Consider the following 27,062-nt stretch of genomic DNA (forward strand, 5'->3'; position numbering starts at 1 on the left):
TCAATATCTGGCTGTTTATCGTTCCAACAACAGGCATCCAGCAAGGCGGTGAGGCTGATTGGGGTGCCAATCTTTCGATTGAATTGGAGTGAATGTACAGTCAAGCGGTAAAGCGACCAGAGGCTGAATGATAGGGAGCGATCACACTGCATTTTCATTGGCAGAAAGCACAATGAGAGGGAACAACAGTTCCAATCTGTAAAGAAGATTAAAATATAAGTAATAGGAACTGAAGCAACAAGGTCTCCACTGTCCTCCACCCTATTGCACGGCCCTGTCCTTTGTAAACAGAAAGAACATGTCCAAGCATTGTGTCCTTCTAGATGGTAGTGGTTGTGAGTTTGGAAGGTGCTGTCGAAGGAGCCTTGGTGAATTCCTGCAGTACATCTTGTAGATGGTACACACTGCTGCTACTGTGCGTCAGTGGTGGAGGGAGTGAATGTTTAAGGGGTATATGGCAAGGAAGGAAATATTTGCCATAATTTACTTGTCAAATACTGAGGGAAAACATTAAGATTATTCATTGTGTAATGGGGTGTAATAATGGAGATCTGGGGTTACTAGAGCTAGGGTATTAGAGGGATTGCTTACTGTGGTAGAGCTGAGAGTTGGAGAGATGGGTTTTGATGGGAGACAGTTTTAATTCCTTTATTCTGCCTTCCTCATAGCTCATTCCTCCATGTGCTTATTTTGATTTGCCATTCCCAGGGCAGCCTATTAACCCACAATCTCGGATTTACCCTGAGGAAATGATTCAGACTGGGATTTCACCCATTGATGTGATGAACAGCATCGCCAGAGGACAGAAAATACCCATTTTCTCAGCGGCAGGACTCCCGCACAATGAGGTAACCTTCACTGTGTAATCTCTCTCTGCTCCCACACAATGAGGTAACATTCACTGTGTAATCTCTCTCTGCTCCCACACAATGAGATACACTTCACTGTGTAATCTCTCTCTGCTCCCACACAATGAGGTAACATTCACTGTGTAATCTCTCTCTGCTCCCACACAATGAGATACACTTCACTGTGTAATCTCTCTCTGCTCCCACACAATGAGGTAACCTTCACTGTGTAATCTCTCTCTGCTCCCAAACAATGGTATACCCTTCACTGTGTAATCTCTCTCTGCTCCCACACAATGAGGTAACCTTCACTGTGTAATCTCTCTCTGCTCCCAAACAATGATATACCCTTCACTGTGTAATCTCTCTCTGCTCGCACACAATGAGATACCCTTCACTGTGTAATCTCTCTCTCTGCTCGCACACAATGATATACCCTTCACTGTGTAATCTCTCTCTCTGCTCCCACACAATGAGGTAACCTTCACTGTGTAATCTCTCTCTCTGCTCCCACACAATGAGATACCCTTCACTGTGTAATCTCTCTCTGCTCCCACACAATGAGATACACTTCACTGTGTAATCTCTCTCTGCTCCCACACAATGAGATACCCTTCACTGTGTAATCTCTCTCTGCTCCCACACAATGAGATACCCTTCACTGTGTAATCTCTCTCTGCTCCCACACAATGAGGTAACCTTCACTGTGTAATCTCTCTCTGCTCCCACACAATGATATAACCTTCACTGTGTAATCTCTCTCTGCTCCCACACAATGAGATAACCTTCACTGTGTAATCTCTCTCTGCTCCCACACAATGATATACCCTTCACTGTGTAATCTCTCTCTGCTCCGACACAATGAGATACCCTTCATTGTGTAATCTCTCTCTGCTCCCACACAATGAGATACCCTTCACTGTGTAATCTCTCTCTGCTCCCACACAATGAGATACCCTTCACTGTGTAATCTCTCTCTGCTCCCACACAATGAGATAACCTTCACTGTGTAATCTCTCTCTGCTCCTACACAATGATATAACCTTCACTGTGTAATCTCTCTCTCTGCTCCCACACAATGATATACCCTTCACTGTGAAATCTCTCTCTGCTCCCACACAATGAGATACCCTTCACTGTGTAATCTCTCTCTGCTCCCACACAATGAGATACCCTTCACTGTGTAATCTCTCTCTGCTCCCACACAATGAGATACCCTTCACCGTGCAACCTCTCTCTGCTCCCTCACAATGAGATACCCTTCACTGTGTAATCTCTCTCTGCTCCCACACAATGAGATAACCTTCACTGTGTAATCTCTCTCTGCTCCCACACAATGAGCTACCCTTCACTGTGTAACCTCTCTCTGCTCCCACACAATGAGATAACCTTCACTGTGTAATCTCTCTCTGCTCCCACACAATGAGATACCCTTCACTGTGTAATCTCTCTCTTCTCCCACACAATGAGATACCCTTCACTGTGTAATCTCTCTCTGCTCCCACACAATGAGATACCCTTCACTGTGTAATCTCTCTCTGCCCCCACACAATGAGGTCATGTTCACCACGGAAGCTCTGCTCCCATGGGGACAGTATCATTGGGATAATGTTTGCTGGACTCGTAACCCAGAAGCCTGGACTCATGCTCCTGAATCATGTGTCGACATCTCACCCTGGCATCTGGGGGCATTTAAATGAAATTAGTTTAAAAATCTGGAATTAGTTTGCTAGTCTAATTAATAACAATTATGAAACTATCAGACTGTCCTATAAACCCATTTTATTCTCTATTGCCCTTAGCCAGTTTGGTCCACATGTGACACAGCAAACAGTTCGAACTCTCACACACACAATCAAACACTGAACAATTGAATTTAACAATTAGCAGGACCAATCCAAAGACAGAGGCTGCATTCAGTTTCTTTCCAGGTGTTGTGTTCGGGTATTTTGTGCAGTTCTGGGTGAGGTCTCAGAGGAAGAGTGTGGAGAAAGGCAAATGGAGATTTACAGAATCACTTGGAGGGAACAGATTGAGTTTCTGTTGGTGTTCATCCTTCACATGAGCGCTATCCAATCCCATATACCGGCACTGTTCCCATATCCCTAATATCTCACACACTTATTCTTAAATATTTGCTCCAGTCACTAACCCTGCAATAGTTTCCACTGCCTCACAACTCGCTTTGTGGAGGAGTATCTCCTGCCTTCTAAATCTCTCACATTGAATCTTGTATCTGTAGCCCTGTTATGATTGATGCAGTTGGTAAAGCGGAATTATTTAAAATTCCCAGAGGGAAACTTTAAACAACTGTCATAACCTATAATTTTAAGTGTTATGTTTGAGATGCGACTCTAAATTCAGGATTCAGACCACCAGTTCTTGAGGTTTTACATTGAACTAAGTGAAACATTTTATTAATTTACACAGGTTAAAATATATACACATGGTGAACAAATTACTACCATCATAACTTTTAACAAATTCCCAAACTAATCTTCATTAAGGCAACAGCAACCCATAGACTTAACCAGACACCAGGCAAAGCATTTTCATCTCACGAATTCCAAATGAGGTTCTTTTCACTTTGGTTCCTGTGGAGCCAGTTGGAGCCTTACAGCTGCTTTTTGATCTCACATTGCCTCTGCTCTGCACACCCGAAAACTACTGAAGTTATACCTACCGCCGCCGATTGAATTCAAGTTCTCATTGTCTCACCAGCCTCTTTGAACTCCACCTTTTAACAATGAAACCCCTTTCATTGTACCAATTTCATCAGTAAGATAAACATATTTGCTTGGTAGCTGCCCGAAAGGTGTCAATTTTCACCCCACTTCTTGAATGCTCTATTCAAAAACACAAGTGCTGAGGCTTCAACTATTTATAATCTATATTAGTGACTTGGGTGAGGGGACTGAGTGGCCAAATTTGCTGATGATACAAAGATAGTTCGGAAAGCAAGTTGTGAAGGCACAAAAAGACACAAGAGGGTGTACGCAGATTAAGTGATTGAGCCAAAATTTGGCAGATGGGGTATAATGTTGGGAAACGTGAGGTTGTCCACTTTGGAAAGAAGAATAGAAAAGCAGAGTATGATTTAATCGCAGAAAGGATGTCCTGCAGGGCCAGCAAGGAACTCGGAAGGTAAATGGAATGTTGGCCTTTATTGGAAGGGAGATGGAATATAAAAGTAGGGAAGTCTTGCTACACCTGCATAGGGCATTGGTGAGACCACACCTAGAGCACTGTGTCCGGTTCTGGTTCCCTTATTTAAGAAGGAATAAACTTGCATTGGAGACAGTTCAGAGAAGGTTCACCAGGCTGATTCCTGGGTTGTCCTATGAGGAAAGGTTGAGCAGGTTGGGCCTATACCCACTGGAATTTAGAAGAATGAGAGGTGAACCACTGAAACATATGAGGACTCGGAAGGGTCTCTAGAACAAGGAGGCACAATTTGAAAATAAGGGGTTTAAAAATTAAGAGCCACAATCAGATCTTGCTGAATGGTAGATCAGGCTCGAGGGGGCCATGTTGCCTTCTTATATGGCTCCGGAGAATTCGCCCAGGCCTGTGGATTATTCATGCAGTAGCATAAATACTATGTCCCTTTTTCTCCCAATGCTATTTTTATTTCTAGGTGTAAACAACTGCCTGGGATCTGATTGTCCTTGTGGTTGGGCAGTGAGAGATTTCTCTCTGTTTCTGGTTTGTATCTGTGTTTGTTTGTAATTTTATTCCAGATTGCCGCCCAGATCTGCAGGCAAGCCGGCCTGGTCAAGAAGTCCAAAGACGTTGTGGATTACAGTGAGGACAACTTTGCCATTGTGTTTGCTGCGATGGGGGTAAGACCTGCAGTCGATGGGATCTTTCCCTTCAGCAGCCCTCCCGTTAATGCTCACTTCACCACCACAGAGCCAGAACGATAGCACGCATCTCACGAAAAAGTCCCAAGCGATTGGTAGCGTGCCACTCCAGTTAAACACCGGGGAGGTCAAAGGTCAATCTAATTGCTAAGCAACGAGAGGAGCTATCTATAAAGATTAGACAAAACAAAGTGAAGATGGGTCATGATACACGAGGCATGAAACTTAGAGAGTCCAGTGCTGGGCAGGAAGGTCAAGGAGAAAAATAAGCAGAAGGATGTGATTGGAGTTGTCTGGGTGCATTTACATATCTGGTGAAGATTGGAGAGAAACTCTGCCAGTGTCATGTAGATCATTTGCTTGAAAGACGAAAGTCAAAGGGAGAACATGATAAAACCCCCTCTAGTCCAAATTCCTCCTCCAGCCCAAAGTGAAAGTCAGAAAGGAAGCCAAATGTTTGCTGGTATCACAGAAGCCACTGGTGGAGCAAAGTGAGTCAGGGGTCTTTGATGAAGACTAGTCAATCGATGTCACAGTCCTGACCATTCTGTGGAATTGGTGGTTGAAGTCAAAGTTCAGATTCGAGACAGAAATGTTGAGAGAGCCAATGGAAGGAGATACCAAAACAGAAAGAGAAAGAAGCTTGGATAGCTTAATTGAAAATATGTAGGAAGGGAAAAGAAATATGTTGTTCTTTTCATTATTTCTGGTCAGATGATATATTTGTTAAACACATATTGGAGTTAAGGAAAAGCAAATTTTTAACATATAAAAATCCCCTGGAAGGATCGGTCATGTATGTTTTGGTTGTGTTAATACCAGAAACAAGTATGCAACCCTTGTTAAATTTCAGATAATGTTGATGTTGGTTTAGTCATATTGTATTCTGGGAACTTATATACGTGTACCAGTTTACATTTTAATGTACAAGTAATGTTCAAGTGGAGAGCGAGTGCAGTTCATTGCGAGATCTGTGCATTTTGTTATATTGCCCTGTCTGTTGCCCTCTCTGTTGAGGAGGTGCAAATAAAATTAGTTCAATAATGGCTGCCTGCAGTTGAGCGTGTGTTGGTCTAACTCAGCGGTCAGCTGCCTTCCTGATTGCTGAGGGGCTTGCTCGGCCACTTCAGAGGACAGTAAAAGGTCAACCGCATTGCTGTGGGTCTGGAGTCACATGTAGGCCAGACCAGGTAAGGACAGCAGATTTCCCTCCCCAGAGGATATAAGTGAACCAGATGGGTTTTTACAATAATCCTGATATACTACGCTGACCCTCTGTCTCGGCACTGACCCTTCCCCTTGGCACTGACCCTTCCCCTTGGCACTGACCCCCTCTCTCAGCACTGACCCTCGGCACTGACCCTCTCTCTCGGCACTGACCATCTCACTTGGCACTGACCCCCTCTCTCGGCACTGACCCTTGGCACTGACCCTCTCTCTCGGCACTGACCCTCTCTCACTTGGCACTGACCATCTCCCTCGGCACTGACCCTCTCTCACTTGGCACTGAACCCTTCTCTCAGCACTGACCCTCTCTCTCTCGGCACTGACCCTCTCTCACTTGGCACTGACCCTCTCGCACTTGGCACTGACCCTCTCTCTCGGCACTGACCCTCTCTCTCAGCACTGACCCCGTCTCACTTGGCACTGACCCTCTCTCTCAGCACTGACCTTCTCTCTCTCGGCACTGACCCTCTCTCACTTGGCACTGACCCTCTCTCTCGGCACTGACTCCCTCTCTCTCGGCACTGACCCTCTCTCTCGGCACTGACCCTCTCTCTCAGCACTGACCCCGTCTCACTTGGCACTGACCCTCTCTCTCAGCACTGACCTTCTCTCTCTCGGCACTGACCCTCTCTCACTTGGCACTGACCCTCTCTCTCAGCACTGACCCTCTCTCACTTGGCACTGACCCTCTCTCTCAGCACTGACCCTCTCTCACTTGGCACTGACCCTCTCTCTCGGCACTGACCCCCTCTCTCTCGGCACTGACCCCCTCTCTCTCGGCACTGACCCTCTCTCACTTGGCACTGACTCTCTCTCTCAGCCCTGACCCCCTCTCTCTGAGCACTGACCCTCTCTCACTTGGCACTGTCCCCCTCTCTCTTGGCACTGACCCTCTTTCTCGGCACTGACCCACTCTCTTGGCGCAGACCCTCTCACTTGGCATTGATCCCCTCTCTCGGCACTGACCATCTCACTTGGCACTGACCCTCTCTCTCGGCACTGACCATCTCACTTGGCACTGACCCTCTCTCTCGGCACTGACCCTCTCTCACTTGGCACTGACCCTCTCTCTCAGCACTGACCCTCTCTCACTTGGCACTGACCCTCTCTCTCAGCACTGACCCTCTCTCACTTGGCACTGACCCTCTCTCTCGGCACTGACCCTCTCTCACTTGGCACTGACCCTCTCTCTCAGCACTGACCCTCTCTCACTTGGCACTGACCCTCTCTCTCGGCACTGACCCTCTCTCTCGGCACTGACCCTCTCTCTGAGCACTGACCCTCTCTCACTTGGCACTGTCCCCCTCTCTCTTGGCACTGACCCACTCTCTTGGCGCAGACCCTCTCATTTGGCATTGATCCCCTCTCTCGGCACTGACCATCTCACTTGGCACTGACCCTCTCTCTCGGCACTGACCCTCTCTCTCAGCACTGACCCACTTTCTCGGCACTGACCATGTCACTTGGCATTGACCCCCTCTCTCAGCACTGACCCTCTCTCTCAGCACTGACCCTCTCTCTCGGCACTGACCCTCTCTCTCAGCACTGACCCACTCTCTCGGCACTGACCATGTCACTTGGCATTGACCCCCTCTCTCAGCATTGACCCTCTCTCTCAGCACTGACCCTCTCTCTCGGCACTGACCCTCTCTCTCGGCACTGACCCTCTCTCTGAGCACTGACCCTCTCTCACTTGGCACTGTCCCCCTCTCTCTTGGCACTGACCCTCTCTCTCAGCACTGACCCACTCTCTCTCGGCACTGACCCTCTCTCTCAGCACTGACCCTCTCTCTCAGCACTGACCCACTCTCTCTCGGCACTGACCCTCTCTCTCAGCACTGACCCACTCTCTCTCGGCACTGACCCTCTCTCTCAGCACTGACCCTCTCTCACTTGGCACTGACCCTCTCTCTCGGCACTGACCCTCTCTCACTTGGCACTGAGCCTCTCTCTCGGCACTGACCCTCTCTCTCAGCACTGACCCTCTCTCTCAGCACTGACCCACTCTCTCTTGGCACTGACCCTCTCTCTCAGCACTGACCCACTCTCTCTTGGCACTGACCCTCTCTCTCAGCACTGACCCTCTCTCTCAGCACTGACCCACTCTCTCGGCACTGACCCTCTCTCACTTGGCACTGACCCTCTCTCACTTGGCACTGACCCACTCTCTCGGCACTGACCCTCTCTCACTTGGCACTGACCCACTCTCTCGGCACTGACCCTCTCTCACTTGGCACTGACCCACTCTCGGCACTGACCCTCTCTCACTTGGCACTGACCCTCTCTCTTGGCACTGACCCAATCTCTCGGCACTGACCCTCTCTCACTTGGCACTGACCCTCTCTCACTTGGCACTGACCCACTCTCTAGGCACTGACCCTCTCTCACTTGGCACTGACCCTCTCTCTCAGCACTGACCCTCTCTCTTGGCACTGACCCTGTCTCTTGGCACTGACCATCTCACTTGGCACTGACTCCCTCTCTTGGCACTGACCACCTCTCTCGGCACTGACCATCTCACTTGGCACTGACCCCCTCTCTTGGCACTGACCCCCTCTCGGCACTGACCATCTCACTTGGCACTGACCCTCTCTCTCGGCACTGACCCCCTCTCTCGGCACTGACCATCTCACTTGGCACTAACCCCCTCTCTTGGCACTGATCCCCTCTCTTGGCACTGACCATCTCAGTTGGCACTGACCCGCTCTCTCAGCACTGACCCTATCTCACTTGACACTGACCCTCTCTCACTTGGCACTGACCATCTCACTTGACACTGACCCTCTCTCACTTGGCACTGACCATCTCACTTGACACTGACCCTCTCTCACTTGGCACTGACCCTCTCCCTCGGCATTGACTCTCACTTGGTACTGACCATCTCTCAATACTGACCCTCCCTCTCGTCATTGAGACGATGTGATATTAATAACCGTGTCAATCATGGCTCCTGTCAGTACCCAGTTGTACTAACCCATTCGGAGTAACTATCCGCCGAGGCATCTTGTCTGTCAATGAGGGAGTGACTGTGTCTCCATTTCTCCTCTAACTCACAGGTTAACATGGAGACGGCTCGATTCTTCAAGTCCGACTTTGAAGAGAATGGCACCATGGATAACGTGTGTCTGTTTCTCAACCTCGCCAATGACCCAACGTAAGACATTGACTTTCTTCAAATGCTTTCTGTCGAATATTGACGTTTCTCCACTAGGCTATAAAATGGAAGATTTTCTTCTAATAGACCCCACTGTCTACATCAAACACTCCCAGGACAGGTACAGCACGGGGTTAGATACAGAGTAAAGCTCCCTCTACACTGTCCCCATCAAACACTCCCAGGGCAGGTACAGCATGGGGTTAGATACAGAGTAAAGCTCCCTCTACACTGTCCCCATCAAACACTCCCAGGACAGGTACAGCACGGGGTTAGATACAGAGTAAAGCTCCTCTACACTGTCCACATCAAACACTCCCAGGACAGGGACAGCACGGGGTTAGATACAGAGTAAAGCTCCCTCTACACTGTCCCCATCAAACACTCCCAGGACAGGTACAGCACGGGGTTAGATACAGAGTAAAGCTCCCTCTACACTGTCCCCATCAAACACTCCCAGGACAGGTACAGCACGGGGTTAGATACAGAGTAAAGCTCCCTCTACACTGTCCCCATCAAACACTCCCAGGGCAGGTACAGCACGGGATTAGATACAGAGTAAAGCTCCCTCTACACTGTCCCCATCAAACACTCCCAGGGCAGGTACAGCACGGGGTTAGATACAGAGTAAAGCTCCCTCTACACTGTCCCCATCAAACACTCCCAGGACAGTTACAGCACGGGGTTAGATACAGAGTGACGCTCTCTCTACACTGTCCCCATCAAACACTCCCAGGACAGGTACAGCACGGGATTAGATACAGAGTGACGCTCTCTGCTGTGATTGATATAAGTACAGGCACCTTTATTTTTTCAAATTGACCATTAAAAATAAATAAGGGGAATTATTTTGTCTAATTTATACTTGTAAGTATTGCAAAGTGTTCACAGCCGCAGTGAGAACCTGTGAAGTTTCCTGTTGGATTAGAGGTGGAGCAGGTTTGATGGATTCTTTGGGCGCCACTTTTGACAAACCTTCCAGCAAGATTTCACTCAGTGTAATTCCACACTCGGTCAACCAGCCGACAGAGAAGGTTATGGGGGAAGGTTTGTGAGTTGGAGGGTGAGGTGCAGCTCTCATCTCCTGTCTCTAGGGGGGGCCACCGTTGGTCTCTGTATCTAGATAGTGCACTAGTGTCACCAAGTGGTGGAGAGCAGGAACTGCGGTAAGATCCCCAGAGGGGCAGAGGAACAGGAGGCGGCCATTAGGCCCTTCAAGCTGTTGTGACACTCGATGAGATCTGGTCGATCTGAGACTGACTCCAAAAAGCCACTGTTGCCGCGTATCCCTTGACGATTGCACAGTGCGCACTCAGGGGAGGTGGTCGTGTAGTGGTATTGTCACCAGGGCTAGTAATCCAGAGACCCAGGGTAATGCTCTGGAGACCAGGGTTCGAATCCCACCACAGCAGATAGTGGAATTTGAATTCAATAAAAACCTGGAATTAAAGTCTGATGATGACCATGAAAATATTGTCAACTGTCGTTGTTGTTGTTGTTGTTAATGTCCTTTAGGGAAGGAAACTTGCTGCCCTTACCTGGCCTGGCAATGTGACTTCAGGCCCATAACAATGCGGTTATCTCTTAAATGCCCTCTGAACAAGGGCAGTTAGGGATGGGCAATGCCCACATCCTGTGAAAGAGTAAAAACAAGTGCTCAGTTCCATTTACAACTCCTCAGATACCTGTGTTCTTTTGTAGTAAGTTCTGAACAACATTCAGGCTTGGCCTGATAAGTGACCAGTAACACTGGCACCACACAATTGCCAGGCAATGACTAAGAGTCTCACCACCTCCTTTTGACATTCTACGGCATTGCCATCGCTGAATCTCCCACCGACAACATCCTGGTTCAGTCTTCCAAACCCACGACCACCCCCATCTAGAAGGACAGGGGCAGCAGATAGATGGGGACACCACCACCTGGAAGTTCCCCTCCAAGTCACTCACCATCCTGACTTGGAAATATATCGGCTGTCCCTTCACTGTCGCTGGGTCAAAATCCTGGAACTCCCTCCCTAACAGCACTGTGGGTGTACCTACACCACATGGACTGCAGCGGTTTAAGAAGGCAGCTCACCACCACCTTCTCAAGGGCAACTAGGGATGGGCAATAAATGCTGGCCCAGCCAGCGAAGCCCACATCCTGTGAATGAATTTTAAAAAATACCTTTGGTTAACAAAAACCTCTCAGTCTCAGGTTTAAAATTAACAGTAGATCTAAGCATGGATTGTCACTTGCAGAAGAGAGTTCCAGATGTCTGCTACCCTTTCTGTGTGGAGGCGTTTCCTAATTTTTACCCATGATAGGTTTAGCTCTAATGTTTATATTATACCCCCGAGCCCTACACTCCCAAACCAGTGGAAGGAATATTTCCTGTATTATTGTGTTAGGAATAGGAGGATGTCGTTCAGCCCCTCAATCCTGCCCCATCATTTGATTAAACCATGATCGATCTCTACTTCAACCCATTTAACCCTCCTCTTCTTATATACCTCTTCCCTGACAAAAACCCCTTGGTCTGGTGAGATCTCTAATTAACCCTAGCCCCACCAGCCGTTTAGGGGAGATCCAGATTTCTATCCCCTTGGTGTGAAGAAATGCTTCCTGACATCACCCCTGAACCCTGGGCTCTAATTTTAAGATCCTATCCCCTTTTCCAGGGCTTCTCCCCCTCCGACCTGGGGAAATAATTTCTTTCTTTCAACACTATCTAATCCTTTATTCGTCTTAAACACCTCGATTAAATTACCCCTTATTCTTCCATAGTCAAGGGAATACAATCCTAGTGAATGCAAGTTCATAATTTAACCCTTTTAGCCCAGTTATCATTCTGAATGCACACCAAGGCCTATTTAGCCTTCCTAAAGACCAGAGAACTGGGCGCAGCTCTGTAGATGAGGTCTAACCGTGGCCCTGAACAGCTGGACCATGACTTCCTCCTCTTTGGGTTCCAGACCCACATTAATTTGGGTTTGCTGTGACTCTCCTGCAGTATTGAACGGATCATCACCCCTCGCCTGGCACTGACTGCCGCTGAGTTCCTGGCTTACCAATGTGAGAAGCATGTGCTGGTCATCCTGACAGACATGAGCTCCTACGCCGAGGCTCTGCGCGAGGTGAGAAAATGCTGGAGAACTTTGAAATCGAGACGCAGAGTGAGAGACTCAGAGTGAGATGTTCAAAATGCAGGACAGGTTCAAAGGTGACAGCTGGAGAGAAGCAAAAGTAACCTAAGGAATAGTGGGTTACTAACCAACAATAACCTGGGGAATAGTGGGTTACTAACCAACAATAACCTGGGGAATAGTGGGTTACTAACCAACAATAACCTGGGGAATAGTGGGTTACTAACCAACAATAACCTGGGGAATAGTGGGTTAGTAACCAAAAGGAAACTGGGGAATAGTGGGTTAGTAACCAAAAGGAAACTGGGGAATAGTGGGTTAGTAACCAAAAGGAAACTGGGGAATAGTGGGTTAGTAACCAAAAGGAAACTGGGGAATAGTGGGTTAGTAACCAAAAGGAAACTGGGGAATAGTGGGTTAGTAACCAAAAGGAAACTGGGGAATAGTGGGTTAGTAACCAAAAGGAAACTGGGGAATAATGGGTTAGTAACCAAAAGGAAACTGGGGAATAATGGGGTTAGTAACCAAAAGGAAACTGGGGAATAGTGGGGTTAGTAACCAAAAGGAAACTGGGGAATAGTGGGTTAGTAACCAAAAGGAAACTGGGGAATAATGGGTTAGTAACCAAAAGGAAACTGGGGAATAATGGGTTAGTTACCAAAAGGAGACTGGGGAATAATGGGTTAGTAACCAAAAGGAAACTGGGGGATAGTGGGTTAGTTACCAAAAGGAAACTGGGGAATAATGGGTTAGTTACCAAAAGGAAACTGGGGAATAGTGGGGTTAGTAACCAAAAGGAAACTGGGGGATAGTGGGTTAGTAACCAAAAGGAAACTGGGGAATAGTGGGTTAGTAACCAAAAGGAAACTGGGGGATAGTGGGTTAGTAACCAAAAGTAACCTGGGGAATAGTGGGTTAGTAACCAAAAGGAAACTGGGGGATAGTGGGTTAGTAACCAAAACTAACCTAAGGAATAGTGGGTTAGTAACCAACAGTAACTTTGGGAATAATGGGTTACTAACCAAAAGGAAACTGGGGGATAGTGGGTTAGTAACCAAAAATAACCTGGGGAATAGTGGGTTAGTAACGAACGGTAACCTGGGGAATAATGGGTTAGTAACCAAAAGGAAACTGGGGAATAATGGGTTAGTAACCAAAAGGAAACTGGGGAGTAATGGGTTAGTAGCCAAAAGTAACCTGGGGAGTAATGGGTTAGTAACCAAAAGTAACCTGGGGAATAGTGGGTTAATGACTGAAAGGGGTTTAAGGTAGACTGAGGATTCAGACTCAAAATCTTTTGTGGTTTGAGAGTTCAAATTCCCCCACAGCAAGTTGGGAAAATGAATACAATAAATGTGGTATCCTGGGGGAGGGGGAGAGAGGGGGGGTGCATGAATCAGATGGAAGAAAGGCTTGCATTTCCCTAGCACCCTCTCATAAGCTCAGGCTGGCTCAGAGAACTCTCCAGCCAATACGGTATCTTGAAGTGCAGTCATCGCGGAAGCGCAGGAAATGCAGAGGGGAATTTGTGTCCAGCAAGATCCCACAAGCGGCAGCGATCAGACAATAATGTTCATATTCTCTCCGTGGGGCAGAAAAAGCTGGAAACGCTCAGCAGGTCAGACAGTATGTACGGAGAGGGGAACAGAGAAATTGATGATTGTCATTGGAACTGGAAAACATTGGAGGAGAGCAGGATTTAAGCAAGTACAGAGACAGAAACGGCGGCTGGGGGGGTGCGGGGGCCAAGGGAGAAGAGAATAGGAGGAAAGGTTGATAATAGGGTAGAGGGCAGGGGTGACGGTGCAAGGTAAGTACAGATGGTCTTAGGAAGAGTAAAGGGACAAAGGACAGGGTCAGAGGAGGTGTAAGTGGGAATAACAGAATCATCGCCTAAAGTTGCCACCCAAAACGATGGGTGCTGTGGGTTATGATCTGCAGTTGTTGAACCCAGTATCGTGTCCGGAAGGCTGTCAGGTGCCCAAGCGAAAGCCAAGGTGCTGTCCCTTGATCTTACGTTGAGGTTGGTTAGCCTGGTGTCGCAGGCTGAGGACAGCGAGGTCAGAGTGGGGGTAAAGTGACAGGTGACTGGGGTCTCACGGTTACACTTTCAGACTGAATGGGGCTGTTCCACCAGCCAATCTGGAGCCAAGTATTGACACCAAGACAGAACTATGAGGACAGGTGATGAGAGGCAGGTCAAAGGAATGGATTTTAGGCACAGTCTTAAAGGAGGAAGGAGAAGCGAATGGGTTTCGGGAGAGAATTCCATCGTTTGGGGCACAGAAAGCTGAAGGCATGGCCACCAGTGATGGAGCTGGTGCAAGAGGGCCAGAATTAAAGGGCAATGAAGGGAGAACGTTCATCTGACCTATATCTACATTGACAAAATTGTCACAGTAAGAGGTGTAACTCCTTAGAGATCCTTTGCAAACCGCAGTTGTAGATGATAACACAGCGGGAGAGCTGTGGCAGGATTAGCTTTCCGATTCAAGAGAAGGAACTTCAGTGACTGGGGTCCAGAGAAGGAGAATCAGATATTTGGTGGGCAGGAGGGGCCAATGGAGATAGTAGAGCTAGATGGAGATGGGTCTGTCCCTCTTACTGTCCAATTTGTATTTGATGATTGACATGAAACTAAACCAATGAAATCTGGAGTGTTGTCAGCTCTAATACTCTGTTTTCTGGCTTCCCCTTCTTCCCTTTGCTTCCCTCCCCATCCCCTCTCTCCCCCTGCCCCTCCCGCTCCCCCCTCCCCCAGGTATCTGCAGCCCGTGAGGAGGTTCCTGGGAGACGGGGGTTTCCCGGTTACATGTACACGGACTTGGCCACCATATACGAGCGAGCGGGGCGAGTGGAGGGAAGAAACGGTTCCATCACACAAATCCCCATCCTCACCATGCCAAACGACGGTCAGTGAGTAACTAGGGACCGTAACCTCTGACCTTTAAACAACCCTCACACAAAACTTACAAAGAACTTTCGAGGTTCCTCATAAAGACTGCATGAAGATACAGAAAAGGAACATTTGGGTTTCTTTGGCCTCTGTTGTAACTCTGCCGGACGTAGGTCAGAAAGATGAAAGACACTTAGAGCCAGGCACTCTCAGCTAGTTAGTCCTTCAATAGGTTGAGTGTATCTGTAAAGGTAGAGACTGGTCTCCCTGAGGGAACTGAAGGCAATTGTGACAACGACACTGGACAGAGCCACACTGTCCATAACAGTCACTCACAGACACTGGACAGAGCCACACTGTCCCAAACGGTCACTCACAGACACTGGACAGAGCCACACTGTCCATAACAGTCACTCACAGACACTGGACAGAGCCACACTGTCCATAACGGTCACTCACAGACACTGGACAGAGCCACACAGTCCCAAACGGTCACTCACAAACACTGGACAGAGACACACAGTCCCAAACGGTCACTCACAAACACTGGACAGAGACACACAGTCCCAAACGGTCACTCACAGACACTGGACAGAGACACACAGTCCCAAACGGTCACTCACAGACACTGGATAGAGCCACACAGACCCAAACGGTCACTCACAGACACTGGACAGAGCCACACAGACCCAAACGGTCACTCACAGACACTGGATAGAGCCACACAGACCCAAATGGTCACTCACAGACACTGGACAGAGCCACACAGACCCAAACGGTCACTCACAGACACTGGACAGAGCCACACAGTCCCAAACAGTCACTCACAGACACTGGACAGAGCCACACTGTCCATAACGGTCACTCACAGACACTGGACAGAGCCACACAGTCCCAAACGGTCACTCACAGACACTGGACAGAGCCACAGTCCCAAACAGTCACTCACAGACACTGGACAGAGCCACACAGTCCCAAACGGTCACTCACAGACACTGGACGGAGCCACACAGACCCAAACGGTCACTCACAAACACTGGACAGAGCCACACAGACCCAAACGGTCACTCACAGACACTGGACAGAGACACACAGTCCCAAACGGTCACTCACAGACACTGGACAGAGCCACACAGTCCCAAACGGTCACTCACAGACACTGGACAGAGACACACAGTCCCAAACGGTCACTCACAGACACTGGACAGAGACACACAGTCCCAAACGGTCACTCACAGACACTGGACAGAGACACACAGTCCCAAACGCTCACTCACAGACACTGGACAGAGACACACAGTCCCAAACGGTCACTCACAGACACTGGACAGAGCCACAGTCCCAAACAGTCACTCACAGACACTGGACAGAGCCACACAGTCCCAAACGGTCACTCACAGACACTGGACGGAGCCACACAGACCCAAACGGTCACTCACAAACACTGGACAGAGCCACACAGACCCAAACGGTCACTCACAGACACTGGACAGAGACACACAGTCCCAAACGGTCACTCACAGACACTGGACAGAGCCACACAGTCCCAAACGGTCACTCACAGACACTGGACAGAGACACACAGTCCCAAACGGTCACTCACAGACACTGGACAGAGACACACAGTCCCAAACGGTCACTCACAGACACTGGACAGAGCCACAGTTAGTGCAGTGAGGTGTCTGGTCACAGGACGGCAACAAGAGGTGACAACTTGTTTAGGTTTAGGAGTCCCACAGGGTCTGTGCTGGGGCCTCAACTTCTTATGATTTACATCAATGACTTAGATGAGGGGAGTGAAGACAGGGTACCTAAATTTGCAGATGACACAAAGACAGGTAGGAAAGTATGTTTTGAAGAGGACATGAGGAGGTTGCAGACAGACATAAATAGGTTGAGTGAGTGGGCAAATATCTGGCAAATGGAGTTTAATGTGGGAAAATGTGAAGTTGTTCACTTTGGCAGGAAGAACAAAAAAGCAGAATATGACTTAAATGGAGAGCGACTGCATAATTCTGAGCTGCAGAGGGATCTAGGTGTTCCAGTACGAGTCACAAAAAGTTAGTTTGCAGGTACAGCAAGTAATTAAGGCTAATGGAATGTTATCCTTTATAACAAGAGGGATTGAACATATAAGTAAGGATGTTGTGCTTCAGTTATACAGGGAATTGGTGAGACCACATCTGGAATACTGTGTGCAGTTTTGGTCTCCTTATTTAAGGGAGGATGTAAATGCATTGGAGGTGGTTCAGAGGAGGTTTACCAGATTGATACCTGGAATGAGTGGGTTGTCTTATGAGGAAAGGTTGGACAAACTGGGCTTGTTTCCACTGGAGTTTAGAAGAGTGAGGGGTGATTCGATTGAAGTTATACAAGATCCTGAACGGCCTGGACAAGGTGGATGTGGAAAGGATGTTTCCTCTTGTGGGTGAGTCCAGAACTAGGGGTCACTGTTTTAAAATTAGGGGTCGCCCTTTTAGGACAGAGATGAGGGGAATTTTTTTCTCCCAGAGGGTTGTGCAACTTTGGAACTCTCTGCCTCAGAAGATGGTGGAGGCGGGGTCATTGAATATTTTTAAGGCAGAGGTAGATAGATTCTTGTTAGGCAAGGGAATCAAAGGTTATCGTGGTTAGATGGGAACGTGGAAATCGAAACACAAGAAGATCAGCCATGATCGTATTGAATGTCGGAGCAGGCTCGAGGGGCCGAATGGTCTACTCCTGTTCCTACTTCTTATGTTCTTCTGTAGGTGAAACACTAAGTAAGGAAAGTATCCCTTCATCGTGCCCTGCGTCAGCTCCGCTATCTTCCTGCACACCATTCTCTTCCTCACTGGATGGTGAAGAGGGAGTCCTGTGGGCTTTCTACATCCTGACCCTGTAGGGAGTCACAACATCCCACTCTTAGAGGGACCACTTTCAGAATCAAGTGGCTAAACTCACATACACTTTCTTGTGCCCTCTGGTATTGTAGGTACAGAGGGTGTGGTAATCTAGTGCTTTCTGTGAGATCTCTAAATGTGTAGAGATTGTTTGATCTGTTACAGATATCACCCACCCGATTCCAGATCTGACAGGATTCATCACCGAGGGCCAGATCTATGTTGACAGACAGCTACATAACAGACAGGTGAGTGACATCACTACCCAGACCAGAGTCAGCACCTCTTCCAATAATGGGGAACAAAGAAATGGCAGAAGAATTGAGCACATATTTTGGCTCTGTCTTCACAAAGGAGGACACATGTTAAGGAACCAAGGACCTTGTGAGAGGGAGGAATTGAAGAAAATCAGTCTTAGTAAAAAAAAAATGGTGCTGGAGAAATTAATGGGGTTAAAGGCTGAAAAATCCCCGAGGCCTGATAATCTGCATCCCAGAGTACTAAAGGAAATGGTCCTGGAAATAGTGGATGCATTGGTGGTCATCTTCCAAAATTCTATAGACTCTGGAGCAGTTCCTACAGATTGGAGGGTGGTAAATGTAACCCCACTATTTAAAAAAGGAGGAAGAGAAAAAACAGAGAATTATGGACCAGTTAGTCTAACATCAGTAGTGGGGAAGATGCTAGAGTCTATTATAAAAGACGTGGTAACAGAAGACTTGGAAAGCATTAACAGGATTAGACAAAGTCAGCATGTGTCTATGAAAGGGAAATTATGGTTAACTAATCTACTGGAAGTTTTTGAGGATGTAACTAGTAGAATAGATAAGGGAGACCCAGTGGATGTGGTGTATTTGCCATTTCAAGAAGGTTTTTGATAAATTCCACATAAGAGGTTAGTGGGCAAAATTAAAGCACATGGGACTGGGGGTAATATACTGGCATGGATTGAGAATTGGTTGACAGACCGGAAACAGAGAGTGGGAATAAATGGGTCTTTTTCCAGATGGCAGATGGTGATTTTTTTAATTCATCATTTGACTTTTTTTTAAATTCCAGATTTTTATTGAATTTAAATTCCACCATCTGTTATGGCAGGATTCAAACCCAGGGCCCCAGAGCATTACCCTGGGACTCTGGATTACTAGTCCAATGACAATACCACAACACCATCGCCTTCACAGGGATCAGTGCTTGGGCCCCAGCTATTCACGGTATATATAAATGGCTTGGATGAGGAAACCAAATGTAATGTTTCCAAGTTTGCTGATGACACAAACCTGGGCGGGGTTGTGGGTTGTGAGGAGGATACAAGGAGGCTTCAGGACAACTTAGACAAGTTGTGTGTGTGGGCAAACACATGGCAGATGCAGTATAATGTGGATAAATGTGAAGTTATACGCTTTGGTGTGAAAAACAGAAAGGCAGAGTATTATTTAAATGGTGATATATTGGGGAATGTGGATGTACAAAGGGATCTGGGTGTCCTTGTACACCAGTCAATAAAAGCAAATAGACAGGTGCAGCAAGCAGTTAGGAAGGCAAATGGTGTGTTGGCCTTCATTCCAAAAGGATTTGAGTTCAGAAGTAGGGATGCCTTACTGCAGTAATACAGGGCCTTGGTGAGACCACACCTGGAGTATTGCGTGCAGTTTTGGTCTCCCTACCTAAGAAAGGATATACTTACCATAGAGGGAGTGCAGCGAAGGTTCACTAGGCTGATAACGGGGATTGGCAGGACTGTTGTATGAGGAGAGATTGGTTTGACTGGGCCTGCATTCACTAGAGTTTAGAAGAATGAGAGGGGATCTGATTGAAATGTATAAAATTCTAACAGGGCTAGACAGACTGGATGCAGGGAGGATCTTTCCCCTGGTTGTGGAGTCTACAACCAGGGGCCATAGTCTCAGGATACGGGGAAGGCCATTTAGGACTGAGATGAGGAAAAATTGATAAATGTTTGGATATTAGGGGCATCAAGGGGTGTGGAGAGAAAGCAGGAATATGGCATTGAGATAGAAGATCAACTATGATCACATTGGATGGCAGAGCAGGCTCGAAGGGCCAAATGGCCTACACCTGATCCTAGTTTCAATGTTTCTACATCTCTGTCCAATCAGGAGGGGGCAAGAGCTCGGAATAAAACTTGCCAAATTAAACAGTGGGAGAGGAATGGGGGAGATGGGGAGGAAAGAAAGGATGGGTTTGGGGAGAGGGGTGGGGATGGGGAGAAGGGTAGGGTTGGGGATATGGAGGGGAGGGGGGATGGGGAGGAGGGTGGGGTTGGGGATGTGGAGGGGAGGGGGTGGGATTGGGGAGGGTGGGATTGGGGATGTGGAGGGGTGGGGATGGGGTTGGAGAGGATGGGGATGGGGAGGAGGGTGGGGTTGGGGATGTGGAGGGGAGGGGGATGGGGAGCAGGGTGGAGTTGGGGATGTGGAGGGGATGGGGATGGGGAGGAGGGTGGGGTTGGGGATGTGGAGGGGATGGGGATGGGGAGAAGGGTGCGGTTGGGGATATGGAGGGGAGGGGTGGGGAGGAGTGTGGGGTTGGGGATGGGGAGAGGGGTGGGGATGGGGAGGAGGGTGGGGTTGGGGATTTGGAGGGGAGGGGGATGGGGAGAAGGGTGGGGTTGGGGATGTGGAGGGGAGGGGGTGGGGTTGGGGATGTGGAGGGGATGGGGATGTGGAGGAGGGTAGGGTTGGGGATGTGGAGGGGAGGGGGATGGGGAGGAGGGTAGGGTTGGGGATGTGGAGGGAATGGGGATGGGGATGAGGAGGAGGGTGGGGTTGGGGATGTGGAGGGGACGCGGATGGGGAGGAGGGTGGGGTTGGGGATGTGGAGGGGACGGGGATGGGGAGGAGGGTGGGGTTGGGGAGGAGGGTGGGGTTGGGGATGAGGGTGGGGTTGGGGATGTGGAGAGGATGGGGATGGGGAGGGGGATGGGGTTGGGGATGTGGAGGTGAGGGGGTGGGGAGGAGGGTGGGGTTGGGGAGGAGGGTGGGGTTGGGGATGAGGGTGGGGTTGGGGATGTGGAGAGGATGGGGATGGGAAGGGGGATGGGGTTGGGGATGTGGAGGTGAGGGGGTGGGGAGGAGGGTGGGGTTGGGGAGGAGGGTGGGGTTGGGGATGGGGAGGAGGGTGGGGATGGGGAGGAGGGTGGGGTTGGGGATGGGGAGGAGGGTGGGGATGGGGAAGAGGGTGGGGTTGGGGATGTGGAGAGGATGGGGATGGGGAGGGGGATGGGGTTGGGGATGTGGAGGTGAGGGGGTGGGGAGGAGGGTGGGGTTGGGGATGTGGAGGGGTGGGGGTGGGGTTGGGGATGTGGAGGGGAGGGTGATGGGGTTGGGGAGGGTGTGAGACGTGCATGAGGAGGGGGTGGGGTTGGGGAGGGTGGGGTTGGGGATGTGGAGGGGATGGAGATGGGGAGGAGGGTAGGGTTGGGGACGTGGAGGGGAGGGGGATGGGGAGGAGGGTGGGATTGGGGACGTGGAGGGGAGGGGGATGGGGAGGAGGGTGGGATTGGGGACGTGGAGGGGAGGGGGATGGGGAGGAGGGTGGGATTGGGGACGTGGAGGGGTGGGGATGGGGTTGGGGAGGGTGTGAGATGTGCATGAGGAGGGGGTAGGGTTGGGGTGGGTGGGGTTGGGGAGGGTGGGAGATGTGCATGAGGAGAGGGTGGGGTTGGGGAGGGTGGTGGGTGTGCATGAGGAGGGGGTGTTGCGATGAGGGTGTTTCTGTGCTGTGCACCTCGGGGTGATGGAAGAGGACGCTGAGCACAGTGCAATGTACAGAATAAACATGGCACCATATCAGCTCGAAACACTCACAACTTACACCAGACACACCCTCCCCAGGGATTAATGTTTTGTAAACATTGACTCGTTCACTCAGGAACTCGTCCATCTCTGGAAATTCTTGCTTTTGATTGTTCTCAAATATCCACATTGTACATTAGTCATAGAACCACACAAGAGGGAAGGAGGCCATTTGGCCCTTCATGCCTATGCTGGCTCCTTGAAAGGACCGCCTAGTTAGTCCCGCCCCCGCATTTTTTTTCCCTGTCACCTGATTTTGCCTATCCAGGGGTGGCCCAGCAGCACAGTGCTTACCCACAGCTCCGCTCCGATGATCGAGACATGATTCCAAATCTCACCATTACAGCCAGGAGTTTAAATTCAGTCAATTAAATAAAGCTAGTCTCACTAATAGTGAGGCAGCTTATTATCCTCTCAAGGGCAGTTAGGGATGGGCAGTAAACATAGCCAATTGCTAATGATGCCCACACCAGACCACAACACACTGAGTAAAAACATATCTAATCATTTCACTGCTGATGTTTTTGCAAATGATCTTAAATCTGTGTCCCTCTGGTTACTGATCTTCCTGCCAATGGAAACTGTTTCTCCCTAATTACTCCTTCAAAAGCCTGCATTAATTTTGATAATTGTATCGTAGGCAGTGATTGAATTTTTTTTATTCGTTCGCGGGATGTGGGCTTCACTGGCTAGGCCAGCATTTATTGCCCATCCCTAGTTGCCCTTGAGAAGGTGGTGATGAGCTGCCTTCTTAAACCGCTGCAGTCCCTGTGGTGTAGGTACACCCACAGTGCTGTTAGGGAGGGAGTTCCAGGATTTTGACCCAGCGACAGTGAAGGAAAGGTGATATATTTCCAAGTCAGGATGGTGAGTGACTTGGAGGGGAACTTTCAGGTGGTGGTGTTCCCATCTATCTGCTGTCCTTGTCCTTCTAGGTGGTAGTGGTCGTGGGTTTGGAAGGTGCTGTCGAAGGAGCATTGGTGAATTCCTGCAATGCATCTTGTAGATGGTACACACTGCTACTACTGTGTGTCGGTGGTGGAGGGAGTGAATGTTTGTGGATGTGGTGCCAATCAAGTGGCTGCTTTGTCCTGGACAGTGTCAAGCTTCTTGAGTGTGGGAGCTGCACTCATCCAGGCAAGTGGGGAGTATTCCATCACACTCCTGACTTGTGCCTTGTAAATGGTGGACAGGCTTTGGGGAGTCAGGAAGTGAGTTACTTGCCGCAGGATTCCTAGCCTCTGACCTGCTCTTGTAGCTACAGTATTTATATGGCTAGTCCAGTTCAGTTTCTGGTCAATGGTAACCCATCAATGATTGATAGTGGAGGTTCAGTGATGGTTATGCCATTGAATGTCATGGGGAGATGGTTGGATTGAATGTAACTATACTGTCATGCTTTGGTCAGAGTGCAGAGACAGGCTAATGGATGGATTCAGTCCATGTTAACAGTAAGATAAGGTCTCGCTGATCTGTACATCTCTCTCCGAGTTTGTTTGTTTCCCCTCCAGATATATCCACCAATCAATGTGCTCCCCTCACTTTCCCGTCTGATGAAGTCAGCAATTGGTGAAGGGATGACGCGGAAAGACCATGCGGATGTGTCCAATCAGCTGGTAAGAGCGGGAATACACAGTGGAGCATGGCAGTGAGGGCTGGGAAAATTCACCAAGAGCCAAACAAACTGGGACAACAGAAAGAGCAAACACACGGAATTGGGTGGATTGGTGAGGCGGGATTGGACAGGGAGCAAGGTGGGATTGGACAGGGAGCGAGGTGGGATTGGACAGGGAGCGAGGCGGGATTGGACAGGGAGGGAGGCGGGATTGGACAGGGAGGGAGGGGGGATTGGACAGGGAGCGAGGCGGGTTTGGACAGAGAGCGAGGTGGGATTGGGCAGGGAGTGAGGCGGGATTGGGCAGGGAGCGAGGGGGGATCGGGCAGGGAGCGAGGCGGGATTGGGCAGGGAGCGAGGCAGGATTGGACAGGGAGGGAGGCGGGATTGGACAGGGAGCGAGGCAGGATTGGACAGGGAGCGAGGCAGGATTGGACAGGGAGCGAGGCGGGATTGGACAGGGAGCGAGGTGGGATTGGACAGGGAGCGAGGCAGGATTGGACAGGGAGCGAGGCGGGATTGGACAGGGAGCGAGGCAGGATTGGACAGGGAGCGAGGCGGGATTGGGCAGGGAGCGAGGCAGGATTGGACAGGGAGGGAGGTGGGATTGGACAGGGAGGGAGGGGGGATTGGGCAGGGAGTGAGGCGGGATTGGGCAGGGAGGGAGTGGGGATTGAACAGGGAGCGAGGCGGGATTGGGCAGGGAGGGAGGGGAGATTGGACAGGGAGCGAGGCAGGATTGGGCAGGGAGGGAGGGGGGATTGGGCAGGGAGCGAGGTGGGATTGGACAGGGAGCGAGGCGGGATTGGGCAGGGAGCGAGGCGGGATTGGGCAGGGAGTGAGGCGGGATTGGGCAGGGAGGGAGGGAGGATTGGGCAGGGACCGAGGCAGGATTGGGCAGGGAGCGAGGCGGGATTGGGCAGGGAGCGAGGTGGGATTGGGCAGGGAGCGAGGTGGGATTGGGCAGGGAGCGAGGTGGGATTGGGCAGGGAGCGAGGTGGGATTGGGCAGGGAGCGAGGTGGGATTGGACAGGGAGGGAGGGGGGATTGGGCATGGAGGGAGAGGGGATTGGGCAGGGAGTGAAGCGGGATTGGATAGGGAGCGAGGCAGGATTGGGCGGGGAGGGCGAGGGGATTGGGCAGGGTGGGCGGGCGGATTGGGCAGGGAGTGAAGCGGGATTGGACAGGGAGCGAGGCGGGATTGGGCAGGGAGTGAGGCGGGATTGGGCAGGGAGTGAGGCGGGATTGAGCAGGGAGCGAGGTGGCATTGGGCAGGGAGCGAGGTGGGATTGGACAGGGGGCGAGGCGGGATTGGACCGGGAGGGAGGGGGGATTGGACAGGGAGCGAAGTGGGATTGGACAGGGAGCGAAGTGGGATTGGACAGGGAGCGAAGTGGGATTGGACAGGGAGCGAGGCGGGATTGGACAGGGAGGGAGGTGAGATTGGGCAGGGAGGGAGGTGGGATTGGACAGGGAGGGAGGTGGGATTGGAAAGGAAAGTTTACTGCACAGAAGGAGGCAATTTGGCCCACTGTGTCTGCTCCGGCTGAGAAATGAGCCCCCCCAGCTTAATCCCACTTTCCAGCAGGTTACAGGACTCCAGGTGCACATCCAGACTCCTTTTCAATGAGTTGAGGGTTTTTGCCTCTGCTACCCTTTCAGGCAGTGAGCTCCAGACCCCCACAACCCTCTGGGTGAAAAATCTTTCCCCATCTTCCCCCTAATCTTCCTAACAATCACTTTAAATCTATGCCCTCCCTCCCCAGTCACTGACCTCTCTGCTAAAGTGAATCGGCCCTCCCCATCCGCTCTATCCAGGATCCCCTCTCATCTCAATCAAATCTCCCCTCAGCCTCCTCTGTTACATGGAGAACAATCTCAGCCTATCCAATCTTCCCTCATAGCTGCAATTTTCCAGTCCAGGCAACATCCACATAAATCCTCTCTACCCTCTCGAGTGCAATTACATCCTTTCTGTAATGAGGTGACCAAAACTGCACACAGGACTCAAGTTGTGGCCTAACTAGTGTTTATTTACTTGCAGCATCTTCAATTTACAGCATCTTCCCTGCCCTAGGTCCCCTCCTCTGGAGAGTGAGATGGGATTGGGTAATGAGTGAGGTGGGTTTGGGTAGCGAGTGAGATGGGATTGGGTAGCGAGTGAGGTGGGATTGGGTAGCGAGTGAGATGGGATTGGGTAGCGAGTGAGGTGGGATTGGGTAGCGAGTGAGGTGGGATTGGGTAGCGAATGAGGTGGGATTGGGTAGCGAGTGAAATGGGATTGGGTAGCGAGTGAGGTGGGATTGGGTAGCGAGTGAAATGGGATTGGGTAGCGAGTGAGGTGGGATTGGGTAGCGAGTGAGATGGGATTGGGTAGCGAGTGAGGTGGGATTGGGTAGCGAGTGAGATGGGATTGGGTAGCGAGTGAGATGGGATTGGGTAGCGAGTGAGGTGGGATTGGGTAGCGAGTGAGATGGGTTTGGGTAGCGAGTGAGAAGGAATGTCTCTCTCTCTCTCTCTCTCTCTATATGTATGTATCTTTATCTCTGTTTTTCTCTCTTGCAATAAACCCTCCCTACATCCTTCTTTCCTTTGATGGTTCTCTATCTCTCTCTGTATATCTCTCTTACTTTCTCTCTCTCTCTCTCACTTTCTCTCTCTCTCTCTCTCATTCTCATTATTCCTCCGTTCTCTGGCAGTATGCCTGCTATGCCATCGGGAAGGATGTTCAAGCCATGAAGGCGGTGGTTGGTGAAGAGGCCTTGACGTCCGATGACCTCCTGTACCTAGAATTCCTTCAGAAGTTTGAGAAGAATTTTATTGCTCAAGGTGAGGAAACGAGACAGTCAGGCTCGAGGGGCTGAGCAGCCTCCTCCCCTTCCCACGTCCCCTCTCACATGTGGTTTACGTTTCAGGTCCGTACGAGAACCGGTCAATCTTCGATTCCCTGGACATTGGGTGGCAGCTGCTGCGCATTTTCCCCAAGGAAATGCTGAAGAGAATCCCAGGGAATATTGTCTCGGAATTTTACCCCCGGGAGTCCCGGGAGAACAAGGAGGAGACTGGGACTCACCTGTGAAGAGTCCACCTACCCTTCCCCCACCGCCCCCCCAACAAACAACCTGTCCGCTCCCTCCCCTCACCACCCAGACCCCTCCTTATCCTCTATACCCCCAAACATCTCAGTCTCCACCTCCTACCCCCACAGGGATGGACATTAAACGTGGTGGCCGAGCCAGTGACACTCATTATTCATGAAAAAACTTTTTAAAACTCCCCCACACCCACAAACCCACCCCGCCAGCCTTTCCTCTCGCCCTCTTCCCTCTGCCCCTTTCTGCCCAGCCTCACCTCCTCTCCTTGTCCCCTCCCCCTCACCCCCCTCCGCTTGGCCACTTCCCCTCATGCCATCTCCTTGGACCCTTGCGCTTACGCCCTTTCCTGGGCTACCTCCCATCAACCCCCTCCCTCTCGCACCCTCCCCTTAACCCCTGCCTTATGCCCCCAAACCTGGGCCCCTCAGCCTCACTCTCTCCCCTTGCCCAACACCCCCTCCCTTGTTTCCCTCCCCTGATCCCCTTACCCCAACTCATCTCCTCACCCCACCCCCCTCGCTCGCCTCTGCCTTTT

The 27,062-nt window shown here is 50.2% G+C and overlaps 1 protein-coding gene across 1 annotated transcript in view; it reads left to right on the forward strand.

Moving 5' to 3' along the window:
* Positions 1 to 26,511, forward strand: part of LOC144688564 (V-type proton ATPase subunit B-like) — a 58,021-nt gene extending 31,510 nt beyond the window's left edge. The window contains exons 6-14 of the mRNA XM_078555300.1: positions 709 to 848; positions 4,589 to 4,690; positions 8,995 to 9,092; positions 12,089 to 12,212; positions 14,983 to 15,133; positions 18,165 to 18,247; positions 23,329 to 23,433; positions 26,132 to 26,261; positions 26,348 to 26,511. Coding sequence (XP_078411426.1) covers positions 709 to 848; positions 4,589 to 4,690; positions 8,995 to 9,092; positions 12,089 to 12,212; positions 14,983 to 15,133; positions 18,165 to 18,247; positions 23,329 to 23,433; positions 26,132 to 26,261; positions 26,348 to 26,511 — 1,097 coding nt within the window. The remainder of the gene's footprint in view (positions 1 to 708; positions 849 to 4,588; positions 4,691 to 8,994; positions 9,093 to 12,088; positions 12,213 to 14,982; positions 15,134 to 18,164; positions 18,248 to 23,328; positions 23,434 to 26,131; positions 26,262 to 26,347) is intronic.
* Positions 26,512 to 27,062: the final 551 nt, after the last annotated feature.

This window comes from Cetorhinus maximus, chromosome 1 (assembly GCF_964194155.1).
Source record: "Cetorhinus maximus chromosome 1, sCetMax3.hap1.1, whole genome shotgun sequence".
Classification (NCBI taxonomy): domain Eukaryota; kingdom Metazoa; phylum Chordata; class Chondrichthyes; order Lamniformes; family Cetorhinidae; genus Cetorhinus; species Cetorhinus maximus.